The 21,816-nt window shown below is 43.8% G+C and overlaps 1 protein-coding gene across 5 annotated transcripts in view; it reads right to left on the bottom strand.

Annotated features, from left to right (window-relative positions):
* The window catches only part of nav3 (neuron navigator 3), a 210,625-nt gene that overhangs the window by 15,388 nt on the left and 173,421 nt on the right, over positions 1-21,816 (bottom strand). For 4 of the 5 annotated variants that reach the window (XM_069156502.1, XM_069156505.1, XM_069156504.1 and 1 more), the window contains 12 exons: positions 20,535-20,692; positions 19,320-19,514; positions 18,808-18,860; positions 17,152-17,175; positions 15,437-15,460; positions 15,154-15,231; positions 7,917-8,000; positions 6,627-6,738; positions 6,244-6,368; positions 2,347-2,370; positions 1,777-1,943; positions 349-502 (listed from right to left, as the gene is read on the bottom strand). In XM_069156502.1, the coding sequence (XP_069012603.1) occupies positions 349-502; positions 1,777-1,943; positions 2,347-2,370; positions 6,244-6,368; positions 6,627-6,738; positions 7,917-8,000; positions 15,154-15,231; positions 15,437-15,460; positions 17,152-17,175; positions 18,808-18,860; positions 19,320-19,514; positions 20,535-20,692 (1,198 nt within the window). The remainder of the gene's footprint in view (positions 1-348; positions 503-1,776; positions 1,944-2,346; positions 2,371-6,243; positions 6,369-6,626; positions 6,739-7,916; positions 8,001-15,153; positions 15,232-15,436; positions 15,461-17,151; positions 17,176-18,807; positions 18,861-19,319; positions 19,515-20,534; positions 20,693-21,816) is intronic. The other variant, XM_069156503.1, reaches the window with a different exon arrangement.

The raw sequence follows: 21,816 nt of genomic DNA, 5'->3' as shown, positions 1-21,816 counted from the left end.
CAGTGCCTCGAGGGAGAAACACACCACTTTAGCTCGAATAAATTGGACAGACAGGGAAATCTTGCTTGTCAGTGCCTTCACAGGAATAAAATACGGCTAAACCAAATCTGTCTGAGACGCCTCCATATGCACCTCTGTAGAAAAACGATGGTTTGATGTATTCAAAGAATGTGTTTCCTCTCCTCTATGACTGATAGCAAGACAAGCTCGATTTAAATTTGTGTTTTCTTTACCATAATCTCCTGTCAAATGGGCAATTGTGCCTCCTGCAGTTTGACCTCTGGCCAACATAAATAGACACCCACGGATCAGTGTTGACCTGGGTCCAGTTGGTGAGTTTAACCTCACCTGCATGCGGTTCATGGCCTCTCGGATCTGGTCCAGGTGGTGGGCGGAGCTGAGCGCCTCCAGGCGGATATCTGTCAACTTGAGCTCCTTCTCTCTCAGCTCGTTCTTCAGCAGGAGGATGGTTTCAGCCTCGGCCTCGGTGCATTCGCACAGCCTGCAACCGGGATTACACACAGGGAGGAGGAGGGGTCACCTTTCGGGTTAGAACACACACACACGCGCACACACACAATCTGGAGAGAATACACACTGAAAGGAGGAGAGCTGAATTTCAGAGGGAAGCTGGAGTTTCTAAGTTTCTTAACCACAACAACACAATCGTCCCCCAAAGCTCCTACTCAGCAGATTTCTCTCCCTCCTACTTCTTTCTGTCCCCCAATAGTTTATCACAAACTTTGATGTGCACTTTCTGCTCCAGTTTTAGGTGCGTGAAACATTGCCGGTGCTCCCAGACCCGTGCTCACAAAAGCATGTGTAACTCAGTGACTGATTTTGATCGGGCGACAAAATGTGTAACACTAACTCATCAGGGTTAGACCGTCCTCTCGCTCCGTGCTGCGCGTCGTTTAAACCAAACAGAAGCATTCTCTGAACTTATTGATCCACGCTTGTAAGAGATTCAGTTATTTTCACTATCAGCAGGCAGATATTTTAAAAAAGATACCTCGAGTGAGCAGCAATATTTTTGCTGACTCACAAACACAACAAGAATCCGTCACACGCAGACGTTTACTTTGACATTAGAAATTCATAAAAACGTCAACATGCTCTGCCCCCAGAAACACCACATCAGACATCCTCTACTGAAATCATCTCACCAGCTGCCACACAGCGCAGCAGATGTGCACAGAACCCTTATGCTTGTAAAATGGCCGCATGCCAGCTCTCTTACACTGACACACAGCCAATTAGTTCAGGCACGAGTCACTAACTGATTATCTTTTCCTCCCCTTTATTCAAATTACTGCAGCTTCTCCTCAGCATATGAGGTCCTGGTTCAGTTTGTGTGCTGCAGACATATCCATTGCCTCTGACATTTTACAGCACTAAGATGCAGAAGAACGTCACACCAACACAAACCACTGCACACACACTCCCGGGGAGCATGCCACACAGTGAGCGCCTGTTACCGAGATCTGTGCTTGTAGACCACGTGACCGTTTTGCTTTTTCTTTGGCATCCAAATGGGGGAGGACTTGCTATCGCAAACGCACTTGCTACACCGGGTGGAGAAACATTAAAGAAAAAAGGATCAGGGTGGTTGGAGGAAAGAGAAAAAGAAAAGGTGAGGTGGGGGATTTAAAGACACGAGTTAAAAGAAAAGAAATAAAACTGAGAAAACAATTACGTAGAGACGAAAAAAGGGTCAGAAGAGGTAATGGGAGAGAGTTTCTGTTTGAGCGCGTGTTTGTGGATGGAAACACTCACTCTGTGGTGGAGGGGGAAGAGTGCAGCGTGGCGATGCTGCCCTGCCTGTTGTCGTGCTGCAGTTTGGGCGAGGACGGCAGAGAGTCGGTCATCTCCTCCATCTCGTCGTGGGCCGACTGCGATTTGGTTTTCTTCTTGCTGAACGCCTGCTTGAAGGAGCTGCGTAACTGTACATGAGACAAGCACACAGCGATGAAGACGTCAGTATTTTCAAACGTCACTAAGACGTCATTCCTGGTGACATCACAGCTTGTCAGATCAGGAAGTCACTCCGTGCTGATTCCAAGCAATGGACACTGTCTGGTTTAGGTAAAGAGGCAAAAAAGCAAGACCGTAAGTAATGAGAGAAGAAGAAAGGAAGAGAGGGAAGGCTTTTTAATGACCCTAAAGAAATTAGGGATGAACAGGCAATCAAAATGAACAACAGAGGAGGAAAAGGAGGACGAGGGGAGGGTTGCTGTATCCATGCCGACGTTTCCAGAAAAGGGGAAAGAAGAGGGGAAGCGGAGGACGTGGAGATGGAGAAACAACCACTGCACACACACAGAAGACACTCTGGAAACCACTGACCTGAGCCGGGATGGAGTCAGCCACCTGAAGATGCAGAACACACCCAGCGTTAAGCCACGCAAACACACACTCCCTTCAACACCCATCTACACACTCATCTATGGAGGCTTGCTGATTAAAGCTAGCTGCAGCTTTTGAGTCTGTTTTACTGAAACACACGTAATGCCGTTGCAGAGACGATGATAAGCATGATGACTGCTGAGGCAGCATTTCTGCAAAGCAACATCAGTTTGGTTGGTGCACACTGAGAGTCACAGTTCAGGTGTCCGACTGGAATTTAGACATAAAGTTGCCTGAATAAAAGGAGAGTTAGGATCAGGAGCCCTTGCCAACAAAAAAAACATGTCTTTATATGGTAACAGTACAAAGCATTGTTGTACAAGAGCAGCATGAAATCAGTACGAGCAAGACAATAACCATACGAAATACACAAATATAAAAAACATGAATTCAATGGAAGTTAAATTAAATGTTACATCGCTGCCACCCATGACACAGCACCGAGTCAAATTTCCTGCTTGTGGTTCTGTGAGGCTTTACTTATGGCATATCTGTTTGGCTTCCAGATACATGGGTGGGGTGAAGGTGGTGGTGGTGGAGGTAGCGGAGGGTTAATATATAATAAGGTTTCTATTCTCATTCATATTTATGTTATGACACAAAATCCACATCAGTGTAACACCGCAGTTGAACAATGTGGTGCAAACGGACATAATCAGTTTATCACAACATTTATAATTCATTCATTTCATGACAACAATAATAATAATAACGTGTGTATATGTATGCATTTGCCTCTCAGTTTATGTGTGTGTTGTTGTTGTATATTAAAAGCACCGCCACAAATTTAGCTGGAGATATGTCCACTATTCAGTCCCACTTGGCTTAAATGTGCAGCTGTATTAGAGATCTTTAGGTGGACTGCCGTCCTTCCCTGGAACTTTGAGAGCAGCTCGGTTAAGTTAACTCATTTGGCAGAAAGCAGCTGCACACAACCTTCTACAACGGTAACGGGGTGTTTCCCAGTCACGGTGTCAGATTGGTTAAAATCATATGTAGTGAGTGGATTATGTTTGTCGACACTGATTCATAGATGATCTGACAATTTGCATGAAGATAATTCAAATAAAATGTCCCGTGTGAAACGACAAAGGATGGTGCCAGGAGGTAGGATTTACAGACAATAACAAAACATAGTTTATGTTATGGTCTCATATGATTTGACTCGTATTCTGTTCAATATTTCAGTTTAAGTCACATTTTAATCTCAAAGTTACTTTTGTTATGTTTTGAACCTGTTTTCTGTTCTCTATTTTCAGTTTGATGTTTCCTGTTTTATTTTGAAAATCCCTTCACTTTTCTGTCTGCTACCTATGGTCTTGTCTGTCTTTACAGGTATTTGATCATGAATTCTAATGGATGAGTGAAAATATTGAACCAATGAGGGCACAAGAGACAAAGTGATGTGATCGCCACGGTCAAAAATAAACTGTACATCCACGGGGCACCTTAAGTATGTAAAAATATTGTTCGGAGATTTCCCTCTGGAGCGAAGTGGGAGTCCAACCACTAATGTGGCTAAAAAAACGTATTATGTATTGATGGTTACGGTTATCAACACACCGCTCTATCCGTCTTGCTGGCACAAAGTTCCTGCGTTGTTGAAGGACATCCTCCTAATTCATTTCACCGTCCTTCTGTTGCCACCCTGCTGACATGACACCCCGCGTCTCCGTTCGCTCCTCATTCACATATCACGAACCTCCGCTTCTCCTCTGTCCTCCACCCACGATACGCCCGGCAATGAATGCAAATGAATAATTAATTTCTGCTGAAAGAAGGAAGTGGTTTGTATTCATGAGGTTGACTTAAATATTTTTGGGGTCTCAGGCTCGGGTGTGAACCTTTGGGCTGTTAAGCATTCGTCTCATTTCAAGGGCAGGCGTTTTGCGTTGCAGCAGAGGCTGAGAAACTGGCGCTGGTTCTGTGCTCTTTGGCTGCGACAGAACTTCTAATATGTCATGAGTCGGGCTCGGCGGGGGGGGTACACAGCAGCTCTCAGCGAGGACAGCTGAGATACTGTTGTACAGTGACGAGCCAAATCAGAGAGAGAAGGGCAGAGGAAGCTTTACGGTTGTGTTTTGAGCTACTTTGGCTTTTTGGCTGGATTTTGGATTATTTTTGAACGTACACATTTGTCAGTAGACAGAAAAATTCAAGATGGGCTCTACATAAAACATCTGAGGCTAGAATTCACCTCTAATGCAGGTGCAAGTACATATTTTACACCTTACCAAACTGAGCCACCAAAGAAACTCCAAAGTTGTGCATCCCTGGCTGTTTTAAACCTCCATGGTTGACCGAGTCCAGTTCAGTAACTGAAGAATTAAGAGCACTTCTCCAAGCCTGTGTGGCTGCAGATATTGATGGAGGCGAGTGTTCCTCTTCTGCCCTAATTTAACCACCTGACACAGATTCAACCAGCACTTCTCTGACCTCTGAGCCTCTACTGGGTCGTTTTCAAGCTGAACCTCTGTATCCATGCTTCTTTCCAACCTAATTTGCATGCTGTTGTCAGACAGTATGACTTTCTGAGTGCGTCTCAAACAATAATTGCAGTTGACTACAATGACTCTGCTTGACCCTGTTAAACCTCACTTCTGGATGGATCAGCTGATGCAATCCCAGCCCTGTAAGACTGTATGCAACACTGGAACAAGGGGAACACAGGTTGAACACTCTGTGTACTTGAAATTTAAAATGTATTTGAACACAAACGATGAGGAAGCTCTTCAGGATTGTCATCCAAACTTTAACACTCGAAGAAGAAGAAAAATTGGACATTCATATCCAAAAATGACAATCATCCTGCTTTTGATTTGAAGTTTTGTACAAAGAAAAGGGGGTCTCAACCAAACTCATACCTCCTGATCTCATGCAGGTATATTAGAAATATTCAATGGATTCTACTTTTAGGAATTTAGCTGCTTTCAAGTGGGTGCAACAGAACAACAGGCTTTTTTATGCAAAGATATTTAATCTCTGAATGTGGGCATTGAGAGAATATCTGCACTGGCTTTATGCCACTGAATAATGTAAATGCTTTTGAAGAGTCTTTAACCATCAAATCCACCTCCAACAATGTCGAGATAACTCAGTGTAGAAATACGAAGCTTCTGATGTCTGCAGCGACCGAATCAGTGGGACGAGGACACCCGAGTTGTTTAATCTCTATACACACTACATTGTACATTAAAGAGGCACAGTGAAAATGAGTTATTTGTAGCAGTTATTTGTTGGCGCTCCTGTTGAACTTTTATATATTCTGGCATTTTGCATAGAAGACCTGAGATTGTTTGCCTGAGATATACCAACTTTACCATGAAAATAAAACATAGGTTGACCTTTCTACTCACGTTTTTTTTTTTTTTTTTTTACTGTACGAGGAACAGTTCTGGACCAGGAGCTCTGTCAGTCCAGTACGAAACCAAAGTGTGTAACACGACAGTCAGTCGGATGATACAGAGGAAACATTGTGAGCATCGCGTTTTGCTCCACCAGGCGTGAAAAGTTCACGCATGTATGAAAAAGGTCGAAATAGGAGGTCGTGTGATGGAGGTCATTTGACGAAGTACAAAAGTGCTCAAGTCCAAGTAGGGAGGATCAAACCGAGAAGACTCAAACATGTAGTTTTGTTTTCCTAAACTTAACCGCAAGGTTTTTCACACCGAGGCGGGGCAAAACGTGACGCTGCCACGGTGTGCTGTAGTGGACTGACGAGCTTCTGAGTGATACTGTGTTGGAACTGTATTGATGGGATTTGTGTCCATATTCAGACTCCACTTTGCAGCTTTTAGTCTCACAGTTATTTCTGCTCCTGTGTTTTCTCCAACCTACCCAGCTCTTCTTCTTCTTCTTTTTGTCTTCGGCGTCCTTGCCCAGGCTGCCCATACTGGAGTGACTGGCTGCACTGTTAATACTGGACATACTTTCTGACGAGTGCTGACGTCTAATCCGCAGGTCTGGAAAAGACAGAAGAAACCTTCCTCAGTGCACAGAAGCCGACCAGTCTGCCAATATTTCTTGATACGCTGGAGGCTGGACTTGAAAAGGTGATGATAAAAAAAAATCAGTTACACTTCCGACCAGTCAAGGCTTTCCAAACCGGACTTACTCAGCAAAAACACAGGTATTAGGGGTTTAATTCCCTGTGGGCCCATTCAGGGTAAAAATGCATCGACTCATCAAAACATCAAATGATTTTAGAGAAGTCCCCCTACCTTTGTGGAGGTGGTCCGGGCCGTTGAGCGCCACCTGGATGGCTGTTTGGGCGTCTGTGTTTTGGGTCTTCAGCGTTTCTATCGTCTCCCTCAACTCAGCCAACTCAGACTCCTGGAGGGAGAAAAGGAGAGAGAGAGAGAACAGAAGGGGAAGCTTTCAGTGTCATCATTTAGGCATTACTGAGCTGAGCACAGAAATAGCACTTTTGAGGAAATGTGAGCTTTGTAGTCTGAATAAAACAGATATAACAAGTCCAGGATTTTACCATCACACCAGGTTATTAAAAAAAAAAAGATGACGCACCAGAAACTGCTGAGATTAGCACATTACTGACATCACTGCAAGCAAATTCTTAAATTTTAGGTGAAGGAAGTGAGAGAAAAAAAGTGGGGGAGGGGATTTTGAAGAAGACTCGAGTCTCAGTAGATTTGCCCGAAAGCCGGCACCACCTGCTTAGAATAAAAAAACAACAACCTCGAATCTCTGTTGAACCAACGCGATCAGATAGAGAGTCTTCTATTCTGCCTTTCCCCAAAACCCACTGCGGGCTGCAGATAGGGTTTCCGCTTTAATTAAAACTTAGGATGGCCTTGTTTGACAAAGGCGTCCCACCAGATCCCAGCCTGCTTTAATTTACAGAGGATTAAAAAGCTGCCAGGGCTCGTCAGCCTTCTGTGTGTGTGTGTGTGTGTGTGTGTGTGTGTGTGTGTGTGTGTGTGTGTGTGTGTGTGTGTGTGTGTGTGTGTGTGTGTGTGAACAGAGCGATGCATTCATAATTTGTGGTGGGGATATATATCTTTGAACATATTGCTGCTGCAGTGTGATCAGTGTTTCAACGCCATTCGAGCTCTTCTGAAGCCGCCGGTTCAGGAGAAGAAGCAGCAGCGTTGGAGACTTCATCTTTTAAACGGGGTTTCGGGTTCATGAAACGTGCTGAACTTTTATGTGGATACTTTTACGCACCTAGCTGTGAAGCAAAAAAGGTTCGCAGCTTAAGCAAGTCCAACAAGTTTGGTTAAGGTTAGGAGTGATGTAAGAGAAATATTCAGGCAACAACTGAAACTTTAACAAGAAAAAGCCTTCCGTAGAAAACCTTTGACACGAGTCGGGAACTGAACCACCCAGATAAAAAGAAAATCCATTAACCCACAATCTCCACTTTGTTACTTTCCACTGAACTATTTCAAAGTCACACCGCTGCCCATTTCTAATCATTTCTCCTCCCTGTAATCCGTTCACCACACAGTTCATACACACGACATTTCAGATTCAGGGCTGAGCTCTTGTACCTTCTGTTCGGCGGTCATGGTGAGGCTCTGCAGGCGGCAGGTCATGTTGCTCAGGCTCTTCTCGAAGGCTGCCACCAGGTGAGCCTGCAGACACGGAGAGACACAGTTCAGCTGCTGCAGGAGTGCACGGTAACATTTAGTCAGTGTAAAGTTAATTTATCCTCATGCAAACACAACATACATATTTAAAATGGCAGTTTTTTCCCTCATGAATAATTATTATTATCATTTCAGGACAGAAGAAACGTTCAGCGCCTCCTCACGCTGCTGCCATTTGAAAAAAACAACACTGCCATTAAAAATGTATTTACCTATACCTTTTGAAAAATACACTGTGCTCAGGGAAAAACACTTTGGTGGACGTGGGCCAGAGTGTCGGCCAGTTTCGGTGCATGCTGATTGGTTGAAACTAATCCGAAGTAGGATGGAATGACTGTGTACGATTCCCCATGGAGGCTATCCAGACTTTGGGTCCAGTAGATTCCCATGTGAAAACCTTTCTCAAAATTGTTCCCATATTATTTTATGTTGCAACCATTGACTGTGTATAAAAGTAGACGTAGTTTTCCCATCTGAAACATGAGGCTGATGCAACTTAAGCTTTAAGACCACCAAGTGCCGTAAGCGTTGGCACCGGCTCCATAGACTCCCGTTTAACGTCTCGTGAAATTTGCAGTCAATAAAAAATATTAACGCGTTATATATGGTTTTGCTAGCTAAAATCAATCCTTTTTATTATTTATCTGAGATTATTAGGTCCATCTGAAAATAATCCCGTCATTAATTAGAAAATAAACTTCAAATAGGTGTGTTTTTGGGGGCGTGTCTGATTGATTGACAGGCCCGTGGTGCAGTCAGGTTACGGCTGAAGGCCGGACGTAGTATCACCGGTTTTGCAATCAGATTGAGTCAGACCCCCCCGTCCAAATATGGTCTTCAAACCTTCATATAAAGGCTGTTCACAAACCGATGGGTAACAACACTGTTGGTTGCTGCTTGGTTGCAACATGTGGTAAACATATCATACATCTGGTCACATGTTGAAAACATTTCAGGGAAAAAAGGCACCATATCTCAAAATTGACCCAAAGATGAATTTGGACTCATCTCACTCTACAATAAAATCAATTTATCACTTGCCCAATTGAAAATCAATAATCATGAAGAATGCTTTGAAAACAGATCCCTCCCTTGTAGAAAGAGTCAGAGATACGGAGAATTAACGAGTCGGTCGGCTGGCTGCTGACGATAGCTTTGAAGTGAGTGTTTTGCTCGAGCCGAAGACGGCAGAGGACCAAACGAGGCCGGGTGGTGGAGAGTTTGTTTGCCCACCAGTCTGAAGGCTCTTGCTGTGCCCTCCTGATGAGTGTCCCTGTATGCTAAGAACTGCTGCAGGGATGTCTAGCTTAAGAAAAAAACAACAACAACACAGCCCTTGAATTGAATCGTTCTCCGATTTCAAGGGTAAGTTCACACCAAGCATGTTCAGACCGCTTCGTTTGAACAGGGAACATTTTATATGACGTCAGCGTAGCATCTTACAGCTGTGAATTAATCACCGTGGATTCAAGGATGCTCCGAAGATATCTCTCCGGACTAACACCACCAAGACAACGGCGAGAAAAAGATGTGGCACACCGATCAGAGAACGGCTGCCCTCCCTGACTTCAACTGTCACCTGAAGATGCAGCAGCGACACACTGAAAGGATGCCGAATGTTTAGCAACGTCACGCCATCTGCTCTGCTGAACTTGAAGTTTGTGTATGTGCGAGCCTGTATGTGTTTGTGCATGTGTTTTTTTGCATGTATGTTTATGTATGGACGTCTGGTGAAGCCTTATGTTCCTGGCTGCATGTAGCTTTGTGTGTTTCTGTATGTGTATTATTCTGTGTGTGTGCGCGCGCTCATCCTCGCATCCTATGCTACAGACCCTGAGACACCTGTCAAGCCTGGTGTGTCACAGAGAGGTGGGCAGCAAGCCCAGACAGATCACACAATCACTGCTCACACACACACACACACACACACACACACACACACACACACACACACACACACACACTTCTATTGTTATACTTTTGAGGACTGAATCTCGACAGCACACACACGGAGTTGCACCCCGAGCTGCCTCTTCCACTCTGCGTCCTCGGCTGATTCAGCAGAGGTCTTGACCTTTAGAAATGCCAACTGTTCCAACACGTCCCTCCAACTCCACATCTCTTTCCAACTCCACCTGCGAGCTCCGACTCATCACCCACCAGCCCACCTGTCCGCCCCGAAGGAGGCGCCGATCGGGCCGTAACGCGTCCCGGGGATGAACCATCTGTCCTGCTCCCGGGGACCGAGCCCGGCGGCCACGCCTGGCCCCCGAACCTCCGGTTTCCCGACCCTCGTCCTGATCCCGGGGCCCGGGGTAGAGGTTAACGGTGGGCCAAACCACAGAGCTCGAGGAGGAGAAGCCCTCCATGTCGGTGCCGCCTGACGCCACCGCTGAACACAACAATCTCAAGGCCGGTGTGCGTTACGGAGGACGCGCAGTCACGACTGGAGTGGTGAAAGCCAACACCTACTGCTGGGCTACATCCTTCAACGCACTACAGCGGGAAGGGGAGGGGACCAAAGGAGGAAAATCTGCGATGAGAAGAGGAAGAATAAGAGCAGGGAGTGTTTGGGGAGGAGGGAAATCTTTCCAGGCTGAGCGGGAAAAAGGTCAGAGTGACACAGTGAAGGGTGAGCCGAGAGAGGAGGGAGATTGAGAGGCGAAGAGGGAGATTGAGAGGCGAGGAGGGGAGCCCGCATGAACTCTTAAACCTGATTTAATGTCAGCCGCAGCAGCAGAAACTGATCCGCTTCACAGCTGAAAGAAAATACCGAGTAATACTTCTGCCCCTCCTAATCCCCCGACAGGATGTTGGTTTTTGCTAATTCTGCTCTATTTTGCTCAAATACAAGCAAAAGCAAATACACTATTCACCAAAACGATGGCGCGCCAGCAAATATGTTTTTAATTGGAGTCATTATCGGTGCGAACACTCGGGTTTTAACATAAATCGTGGTACGTTATTTAAAATCCTAATTCAATTTCCTGCAACCAAACAACCCCCAGAAAAAGATAATAATGATTTGTTATGCAGTGGCACAGTGAATGTGGCGAGATCACGATCAGGTGACCTCAATCACGGCACATTTTCCTCCGTGGCGCTCTTCATAAAAGACGGAAGAGGAAATGAAAAAGCATCCTGAAGGGGAACATGACACCTTCCCACTGCAGCTCTAAACATAAACCTTCTGACAACATCCTAACTTTGATTTTAGCGATTACAGGATTAAATATTTCTCTGTAGGTTCAAAATGATGCTGTTTGAAGTTTCTCTTTACACCAACAAGATAATGTCAAACATTCAGCTGAAGTCACAGCCAAATGGAAACGGCCTTTTATTTCACACACCATGGCATCAAAGCAGCATTAAAGGATGAATAGCAAAGAAATTAGGAAGCAAGTAAAGGTTTAAGGATATGACTGTCATTGAGTCTACCTTTACAACCATCTGCCTGTGTAGGTTCATGTGTACAGGTACACAGTATCTTAAGGAAGTAATGGTTCTATAAGGCCCGGAAATAATATCAGGATATTTCTGTGAAAACTATATTCTTGATAATTATGACAAATTACTGAAAAATATCTTATCATTAATTTAAACATCATACAATGTCAACACAACAAGTGTTTTAGGTTTACATGTCAGCATAAACGTCACAGTTGGCCTCCAAATATTCAGTAAAAATGAACATACTGCTGTTGTTTGTCGTAACCAAACTACTTCCACATGGCTGAAGTCGCTCCCTTTCTGGAACAAACTCTTCTACTGTGGAGCTGCTTTCACACATGTATTGTTGTTGCAGTGTTTAAGTTACCATAGTTACCGTATGGCACACCTGTGGTATGTATTACTACATGCGAGTGTGAGAGCAGGATTAGAGAAGATAAAGTGGCGTCTCTGGCACGTCTCACACACCACAGTGAGTTAAGGCCTGCAGATGGATATTTACATGGTGTCACACTCCCCACTGAGAGGATGAGAGGAGCTTATAGATGCTGTCATGTACTGTATATACAGTACGGTGATGTTCCAGCACAACACAGACAGGGGTGTGCATGCTTTTATTTTTTTACTTTCAAACTGCTACAGCAGGAGCTGTACAGGCTTGGCACGGTAAGGACTGACACTGGTAGCTGTTTAGATGCTCAGTGTCCCTGCAGAGGGCAAGTTAACATCAACAACAGACATGGCAAGACAGTTTTTTTTCAGATGTACACTAATGTCTTTGATCATTTGATTGATTGAATAATCTTGCCACACAAACAATGATCTACATAAGTGAACAATTAATTGGACCCTCCAGAATGTAAATTGTTGTACCTTCACATCTATCCATGCTTCGATTAGTTCTTGAATGCTTTGTTAGGTTAGGTAGTTACTTTATTCTTTTTTTTTTTTTTTTTTATTGTTCTGCTTTCAAATGCAGTATTACAACTGTCTCCCAGAAAATGACATTTCTACACAACTAAACTGCAACAGCAAAAGCTTTTGCAAGACATGTAAATGCAGCCAGATTACATTTTCTGTTAATGTAACGAGGAGACGTTGTCAAATAACCATAATTTGCAAATATGTTGATCATGAATGTATCATTGATATTCTATCCAAATGAATATGATGATTACAATCAATCAATCTTTTTTTTATTCTTCCGTCTATAAAATACCAATCTCAGCCTCGGGTATTAAAGTTGACGGCTTTGTACGCCCACCATCGACCCCAACCACCTCCTCTAACGCAATTTATTAATGCACTTAAATGTAATTGTAAAACAATATGACATAATACTGCACATAATGATGCTGCATCGACGGCCTTTAACTTTACAATAACCACACTGAAGTTTGCCCACTGGAGCTGTGACGCAGCTCAAGGATTCGATGGTGGACTCAACTCAACTCTTATCATTTCCAGACTGGACACTTGTGACACTCGTGACAGTGACTCATCTCTTTTGCTTCATGCTTGAGTCATGCCAATCTCTGTGATACAAACACACACCTGTGTATTTACCAGTGTTGGGCAAACTAGTTTAAAAACACTATCAATTATTTTGGAAAACAAATTAGCTGCATTAGTCATTAACATTACTTTAGTTTCGTCATCAGCACAGCCCATCCAGCCACACAGTGCAAATATTAAAAGATGTAAACACACAGAAATGAGACACAATATGGTTCAACAAGTAGTTTCTGAGGTATCTAGTCACTGTCGACAGATTGCTTAACATAAGCGCCAGAAATGATAAGCAGGACAGAAGATGAATGCACAACTGTAGAATCACCAGCAATTAATGTCAGCCAGATAATTAAGGTTAGCCTGATATTACCAAACCCAAATTCTGTGAATGCTGAAACTTTTGGAGCAGCCTTCAGCCAATCAGCACTGACCACCATGGGACGCATGTTGGGCACGAAAACTCTTTCACCACCGTCATTATTGGAACTACTGTAACGTCATCGCACTTGGCCACCCACACTGCTCATTGATTGAACAGGGTTTCCAGGATATAATCACAACAAAGGAAACTGAAGTTGTGATCAATAGTCGAGCAGAGTTAAGGCACAGCATGTAAGTAACAAACATCTTCAGCTCACGTGCGAAGCTAACAAACGCTCACCTGAACACGGAGAAATCAAAGTCAGTGAAAAAGCCGAATTGTTAAAGTAACTGAACATTACTGCATTATTTCAAACCTAAACTTGTTACCGAATAAAGTCATCATGTTGTAACACTTAAGTAATGTATTGCTTGGCAGCACTGCTATCTTAGGGCCGACATTTTAATGTGTTGGAGAACTTTGTCCCTGACTTTTACCTTCGCTGTATTTTCACAGTGGTTGCCTGGTGAACACAGATATTATAAAGGTGGAATATTGTTTTTGTTACAATTTATAATCTCATGATATTGGAAATATTATAAGATCAGATATGACATTTCCAGCAGCCATGCAGGTTGATAGTCGAAGATGTTGGAGTTCAATGAAACAGCTGGTAAAATAATCAGCAAGTAAAAGGCTCTGCACCATTCAACTGTCATCCAGGAGAGACGTTTTATTTTATTTTTTTATGTTATAAATCTATCCCCCGCTGTAGATTCTGTGTGTTTCCATTGAAGTTTTAATGTGGCTTCTTCTGATGTATTGTTATTGCTTGTTTGCTGTTCTGATCTACTTGTATGTATTTAGTTTTTTTTATTGTAAAGTCTATTGGGATTCATGTTCCTTTGTGATTCTGCACTTTAAATAATTTGATTTATTAATTGACTGTTGAAAAACAGCATCTAATAGTGAATTATTCCTTCGAGTATCCAAACACAAACAGAGTTGTTCTACTGTCCCGCTGCAACTCTTCTATCAAGCCATGTCTTCCTTTCTCCAAGTTTAGCCGGCAGTTTCAGCTTTGCACAACTTTGTGATCAAAGTGTTGGACTGAAGCGAAGACCCTGTCTGCCTCCACGCTTGATCAGGCACTTGGCATTGAGTGTCGGAGGGGGGGAGGAGAGAGAAAGAGGGGGGGGGGCAGTCAGATGCTGGAGTTTGTCGATCTATTTCAGCACAAAGACTTCGTCTGGGGGTGGGTTGGAGGTCTCTGTATCTTACTCTGTTTCGCCCACGCATGATGCACTTGAGTCTAGATTTACTTATCCTCATCTCTGTGCTCTCCTCCCTCGCCCGTCTCTCTCTATTTGATTCTTTCTGCTCGGTTGAGTTTGGGAGAGACTCCTGTTCTCGTTGAAACCCCCACCGGCAGAGACAAAAGCAAAGAGACAACCCTTGCTGTACGATACACACACAAGCACACGAAAGCATCCCATCAAGGGATGAGAACACACACACACACACACACACACACACACACACACACACACACACACACACACACACACACACACACACACACACACACACACACACACACACACACACAACAAACCAAATCAAACAAATAAAAGCCTAAATACACACACGGTGGCTTCAAACACAGAGAAAAGGAATTAGAGGGCGTCTTGAAGATTTATATTCCTTCCAGCGCTTCGATAGGCAACCCTTCCCGTAAAAAGCTCTCCGGCAGTGGGATATCATGCAAATGAGCCGGCCTGTTTTGACAGCGTGTTTTGAAGTAAACAAACTCACGTTGGCAGAAAGCTGAGACGTCAGGGTCGCCACCTTCTCCTGAGAGGCGTCCAGCTCCCGACGCAGTTTTCTGATTTGCTGGTTGGGAAAGAAAAAAAGAAGAGCAAAGGTAAATGTTTGCTCCTGGAAAAAAATAACTATAAAGGCAATACGACTGATGTAAAGAGGTGTTGAACTTGCAACTCCCATGTTGATAGTGTTGATGTAAAAAACTGTGCAGTTTACATGGCAAACTGTAAAAAGACACTGGAGTGAAGTGCGAACATAAAGTGTGGGGGGTTACCGTGGAGTTTTGGACTGTTTGGCCCTTGATTGAAAAGAAAAGAGTCAAAATTAACACTATGTTGCATGCCTCCATCAAACAGCATGTACTGGTGTGGCCGGAGAGACAGAGGTTATCGGCACGCCACAGCGCTGCACTTCTCATGGTTCGACTTTAAGGAGCAAAGCAGGGAGATAACGGCAAGTATTTCTGACCCGGGTCAAACAGTATCTGCAAATACCCGAGATTGTTTCTTATAAAAAGATGCAAAGTGCCAGAGGTCTGCAGGAGTTTGCCAAAGTGGACAACACAAGGTCAAGAGAGTTTGAAGAGTCACTGCAACGTATTTAGTTTTAAATTGCAGAAAAATATCTGGTTTAATATTTCAGGTTTGATGTTTATATGTCATTTTGGATATAATACACACCTGTAAACAACGTAACACAATGTAAAAAATGGGGAGATCTCCTGTCTCAAGTTCACAGCGCACATTTACAGGAGCTCCCTTAGTGTTGCGGTCCAGCACCCACTGATGGCTCCAAACTTTCGACCGCCTTGTATTTTTTTTCAGTTTTTGGTGTTTCATCACTCCTAAAAATGTAAATATTTCAACTAACTTCCACTATCCTAAAGATTATACACAGCAGTGAAAAGCTGGCAATTAAAATATAAATTTTCAGGGTGTTGTCGGTCATCAGCAATCTTTGGTCTGACCTGATTAGATTTAGATTTTTTTAGGTTCTTTTTATGATTGCATTTGAATATCATTTCTCATCCTCCATCGAATTTCCCCATCGTGGGATTAATAAAGTCAATCTTATCTTATCTTACCCCAACCATTTTTGTAGCAAGTATTAAAATCTTTTAGACAGGAAACAGTTTAAAAAAGAATGAAGTATCTGAAGAGATCACTGAGGACTCCACAGTCACTGCGGTCCGTTACTGTTTGCACTGAGTGAGCTGCCCTACGACGCTAAACTCCACCCGTCTGGAAGGGCTAAAACCAACAATGTATTTGCCATTACTGTTTGATCCGAACCTGAGCTTAAGAAGCACTAATAAACAAAGACAGAGAGAATGGAGTCAAACAGAAATCAGAAACTCAAACGGGAAAGAAATCCACAAAAAATCAGGGATAAACTGAACAGGAAGCCAAACAAAAAGAGGCAAAGGTGGGGGCAGGTGTTACATAGTCTGCGTACAGTGTAAGTATTTGTAATGAGTAAATAAATGAGCAGTAAGGATGTGTTGTTATTTACTGTGTGATCAAGATGAAATCGATGCGTGATTCTAAACAGCGATGCAACGTGGAGTGAAACCGATTCATTGCAGAACTTCATGTCATTTGATCCAGTTCATAGTCTTGTGTTTATATGGTTATTGATTCAAATCTTCACTGTTTGTGATTTGGTTGACACGGACAGACAGCCTGTGGACTACAGACGCTGTGCAACAGAAAGGCAGGCAAACATAAAGACGTTCAGACACAGAAAAAAAACAGCCAGCAGGCACTTAAAGAGCAGCAGGACATGCGTGTGACGTGAATCACACACGAAGCAAAAAACAAAAGGGCAAAAAACGCTGTTGAGATACTCATAGCAAGGCACTAAATAAGCAGCTGTACTGAGCAGCCTCAAGGTGTAAATGTCTCTAACTGTATGAATGTAGAGCAGACAGATGCTGAACGGAAGAAGACATGCAGACAGACAGACGGACATGATGTCATCCAGACTTACCTCTGAGTGTGCTTTTTCCTCCGTCTGTGAGGAAGAAGAAAACTTAGTTTAGAAACATTTAATTGCATTTGTTCAATCAGTTGCCTTTTAAAATGCATGAAAATATACAGAAGGAGCAGCATTTTAATAGCAACGATGAGAAAAATGATGAAGAGAATTCCACCAGTTTCAATTAAAAGTGACAAAAAATATGAAAGTCAATAAAATCAGACAGAAAGCATGAATTGAAATGGTTTATTATAACCACAGAACAAACCAATTAAATCGACCTGAGGGAAGTTTTTACTTTATAAACAAAACTATCTCCATTATCCACCCTGGTCTTTCCTTTGAAACTTGCAGTGAGGCTGGAAACAGAAGTGTGGAGGCGATCAATTCTGCCTCCTAAAAACTAATCTGCCGCCTCACTGGATGTGATGACTGGTGCGCCGCCGACGTTATTAGAAACCCGACAGATGTCCACAGTCTTATCTTACACTTCGGAAGCGTGCAGCTATGAACGTTGTTCTTTTGTTTCTACCAAAAACAGACAGGACAAGACGGACTTGGAGGGAGAGGAGATATTTAATGCTACACTACATCACAGGCAAGAGTCGAGTGCTTTGATTTCTCTCTCTGTTTTCCCATTTTTAAAAGAAATATGATGATTTCAGGCATAAAAGTTTTACTCTTTGAAACTTCTGGAACATTTGAAACAGAAAAAACATTTAAAAACAGTCTCAAAATTGACTTAAGTCTGGTTTTAAATGCTGAAAATCAGCAGGAAAAAACAAAACTTACTTGAAGCTCTTATCAGTATTATTGGGAACAAAGGTGTCGGCCAATAAACAATTCTGAAGATACAGTCAACTTTCTTTTAAATCCTGAATATTGCCCATCAACACTGTAAGCACACCGCCAATAGTTCAGCTGCGAACCGTAATGAGTTTCAGCAGCACATCAACAATGAGCGTGGCCCCCTTTCTTTATAAAATCCTTTTTTTTAGTCTTTTTAGTCACTTTTACACTTTCAGATTGATTTTTTCACCATAATCTCTTTCCACAGTCTCCTCGTCCTGTCTGGCTGCAAAATGCAGAGAGGAGAGCAGAGTTAAACTAAATGTTGGACTTCTTCTGCTCTGGGTTTCTACAGGCTGCTCTGTGTGAGTGCTGTTTGTTGTTGGGCTCCATAAAGGAAGACGTTAACACTCAGGGCTGAAAAATACTGTAACATCCACTGCATTATCTCAGTTAAGAAAAAAATATAGATTTATAGTCAATGTTTCCCTCCAAAAAGTAAACAAAATCAAATTTTAAGTGGAGTTGGTGCAGATATTTACATGGAATGTCACATCTTTTGCTGAATTATGTAGAGAGCAATGTCCAACTTATCATCATAATGGGATACGTCCGAGATCTCGTGTTGGTGGAGTTTTTTTGAAAGAACTTCTGATGCCCCTCCCTCACAGAAAAACAAGAGTTTACCACGTTGTCCACATGTGACCACATGTACCAGACACGTTTACCGCATGTGGCAACATATGATAACAATCGATAGGCAACACATTGCACCATGGAAATGTTCTAAAACCATGTTTCACGTGCAAAATCCGATGCGCTGGTGGTCACGTGCGATCACGTGCGTTTGTGGTTGGTCGGTTCGGCTGAGCTACTCACCGCAGAGTACAGTGATGATGTGCTGGAGACCAGAGACAACGAAGAGCCATGAACTGTAAGACAGAGACAGGAAGCAAGTGAGTGATAAATATAATATTTGGATATTAAAGCTGAGCATAAATCTGCAGATACTCTTCAAAATCCCTTTTGACCTTGAACTGTGTTCACACTGTGAGCCTGATTCTAAAGTTATTTCAAATGTTCTTATTTTTTTTACATTTTACTCTGCTGTCTGATCAGCACACGTAATGCTAATTCATCCATGTCAACTCTAAGCAGCAATAAGAGGCAGTGGATAAAAACAGGATTTACCCGTTGAAAAGCTGACCTCTCTATGGAAGCAATCAGAGTCCCTCACAGTATGAACACGCAGCGAGAGCTTCTTAAGTCTGCTATTAAACCACTTGATGGCTGCTTTTCTTTGGTGAATGTGGCCGTTACATTCTTTCTGAGGACTTCTTAGCAGGCGAGTTGGGTCACTTTTGAATACAGCGTTTGACTTTGTGTCTCACCTTCATCGGTGCTGTCTCTGAAGGAGCCAGAGCGGCTGATGGCCCGCGGCCGGTCCTCCAGGGAGTTTGCACTGCCCCCCAGTGGGTGACCCTCTCCGTACAGGTCGAAGGAGTCCTGGGCGGGGATGCTGTTGGAGCGGCTCATGCTGCTGCTGCCTGGCGGCAGGTTGTACTGGCTGATGTTGGTGGGGCTCACTGCACAAAGGGGCAACACACAAGATCACAGCTGAGACGTTACAGCTGCCCTCCATTACATTTACATTGAAAATGCATCAGTGATCAATCATTTATACAGGTACTGCACTTATAGCTACATATCAATTAATAATCTGCTCAGACATAATTGATTCATGCCTGAAAGAATGTTTTATTTAATTACACGGTACATCACAGAGATCCTTTTCATGGCCACGTGTCTGCCGTTATTTTCACATGCAGGCTTTGGGACACACTGCCTGCAGGGCATGTTTTCATTTGGCGTCCATATCAACGGGTTAGAGCAGCCACTGCCCGCCTTGCGTGGTGCGTCATCTCGAGAACAGACCCAACGCTTACTTTTCACGCGCGGTTTCATGCTGAAACATACAGGAAAGCGATCTGTGATCACATGTGCACTATATGATCATAGCCAAAACCCAGTGTAGGCAGTAATTACATAATGATAACACTTCGTCAGGTGCAGGCCGGGGTTTCCCCTGCTGCTCCCTCTCTAATATCGCTCCTCTGCCTTCATGGTGTGTTCAGACCAAACGCGAAGCAGATTATTCCCGCGGAGCGATTACATACAAAGTCAATGCAAAGACACGAACGTCCGCCGGGTGACGCAAAAGAACACAAATTCAGGTCCATGCGAGTTAAATATTTAACCTGAGCGGCAGTACTTGAGCGAGTATTGGTCCGAACACAACATCAGTGAGTGCCTGTGTGTGTGTGTGTGTGTGTGTGTGTGTGTGTGTGTGTGTGTGTGTGTGTGTGTTTGTGTTCCTCGCTATGAACAAGGGGAAACAAAAATCACATGACTGCTTTTTGGTTACAACTCATCACTTGTCAGACCTCATAAATTCAACACTGATGGCCCTTATCAAAGAGAAACTCATCAATTCAGCGGTGGGACCTGCAGCAGCAGCACCGCAGCAGACACGCGGGCGGCGTGGACACGCACACGTAACCGAACCGAACCAAATCGGGCTTTAGACTTTATTCCTGTGAACTCACGCAGGTTGGAGTAGTGGTATTTTCCAGTGGCGGTGCAGGAAGCTCCAGGAGGAGACAGCGGTGACTGACTGCCAGTGTCCTGAAGGCCTCCTGTTGAATGGGACCTCAGCCACTCCTTCCCTTCCTCGTGGGACGTCTGCCGGGAGGACGGAGGGTACCTGAAACCCACAGACGCTGTCAACTCCAAGCAAAAGGAGAGTTCTTGAAGTAGTGAAAATACTAAAGGAGAAGGATGCGAGCAGATGGCCAAACAAACATGCAGTCACAGCACACGCACGCTCAGATGCATGCAGCTACACGTACCTCGTCACGTGTATATATATATCATACACGGCATAAACACACACACACACACACACACACACACACACACACACACACACACACACACACACACACACACACACACACAGCTCAGGCTGCAGCCGAACACACAGACACTCTTCTCTCTCCACGACTCCGAAGCAGCTCAGCAGCAGAAGGCCCCTCTTATCGCACACATGACAATCGGCCATATTTAATCCTCTGAGGATGATAATTGAGTTTGCACTCATCCCTTTTCAGCGCCGTCTTCCTTCCAAACGCCACCATTTACTACGCTTGTCACATCTGACCCGGCTCCAGCGCCACTGTCTGCGCTGCGTATTCTCTCCACCAGCGAGAGAGCTCTGAATGGTGTGACGCCGCAGCATCCGTCTGTCACTGGACCGAAATATCCGAGGGGTCAGTGGTGAATACTTGGCGCTAACAAGATGCCCATAAGCAGGACCAACCCGCTTATTTACTGTTTATGACTAAAGGGGGCAACTAATAATCTAAGCTCCTCTTGTAGGAGATCTAAAGAGCTGCAAAAAAAAAAAAAAAAAAAATAGCTATTTGGACTATTTGAGATGTGAACAGACGGCCGGAGAAGCATAAAAAAACTGTTGAGAAGAAATTGTCCTGAAAATCACATCCAACAGGAAGAAAGTGTAGGATGAGATTAGATGCTTTCAGGCTCCAAAAAAAATAAATAAAAAAAGAGCACGAGCACCAAACGCCAGCAAAATGAAAAGGATGGTTTGAAAGCAGCATGCCCCATCAGACCCCTCTGTAGGAGTGCTGTGTAATTGGCTGGAGAAGGCGGTTCCCTGCATAGGTTGTGATGAATGGGTTATGTATTTCTGTCTCTGTCCCTATAGTCCCTGCTAAATTCAAAACATCCATCCTGCTCCCTCCTCGGCTAGCAGGCCAAATGTTATCGGGAGGTTTGGGCCATTTTTAGGAAGAACTGCTCTGTCAT

This window comes from Embiotoca jacksoni, unplaced genomic scaffold (genome assembly GCF_022577435.1).
Source record: "Embiotoca jacksoni isolate LCO1_2020_lvr unplaced genomic scaffold, fEmbJac1.0.p SCAF_21, whole genome shotgun sequence".
Classification (NCBI taxonomy): domain Eukaryota; kingdom Metazoa; phylum Chordata; class Actinopteri; family Embiotocidae; genus Embiotoca; species Embiotoca jacksoni.
Note: the sequence above shows the minus strand (reverse complement) of the source record. Positions and strands in the feature narration are given on the sequence as shown.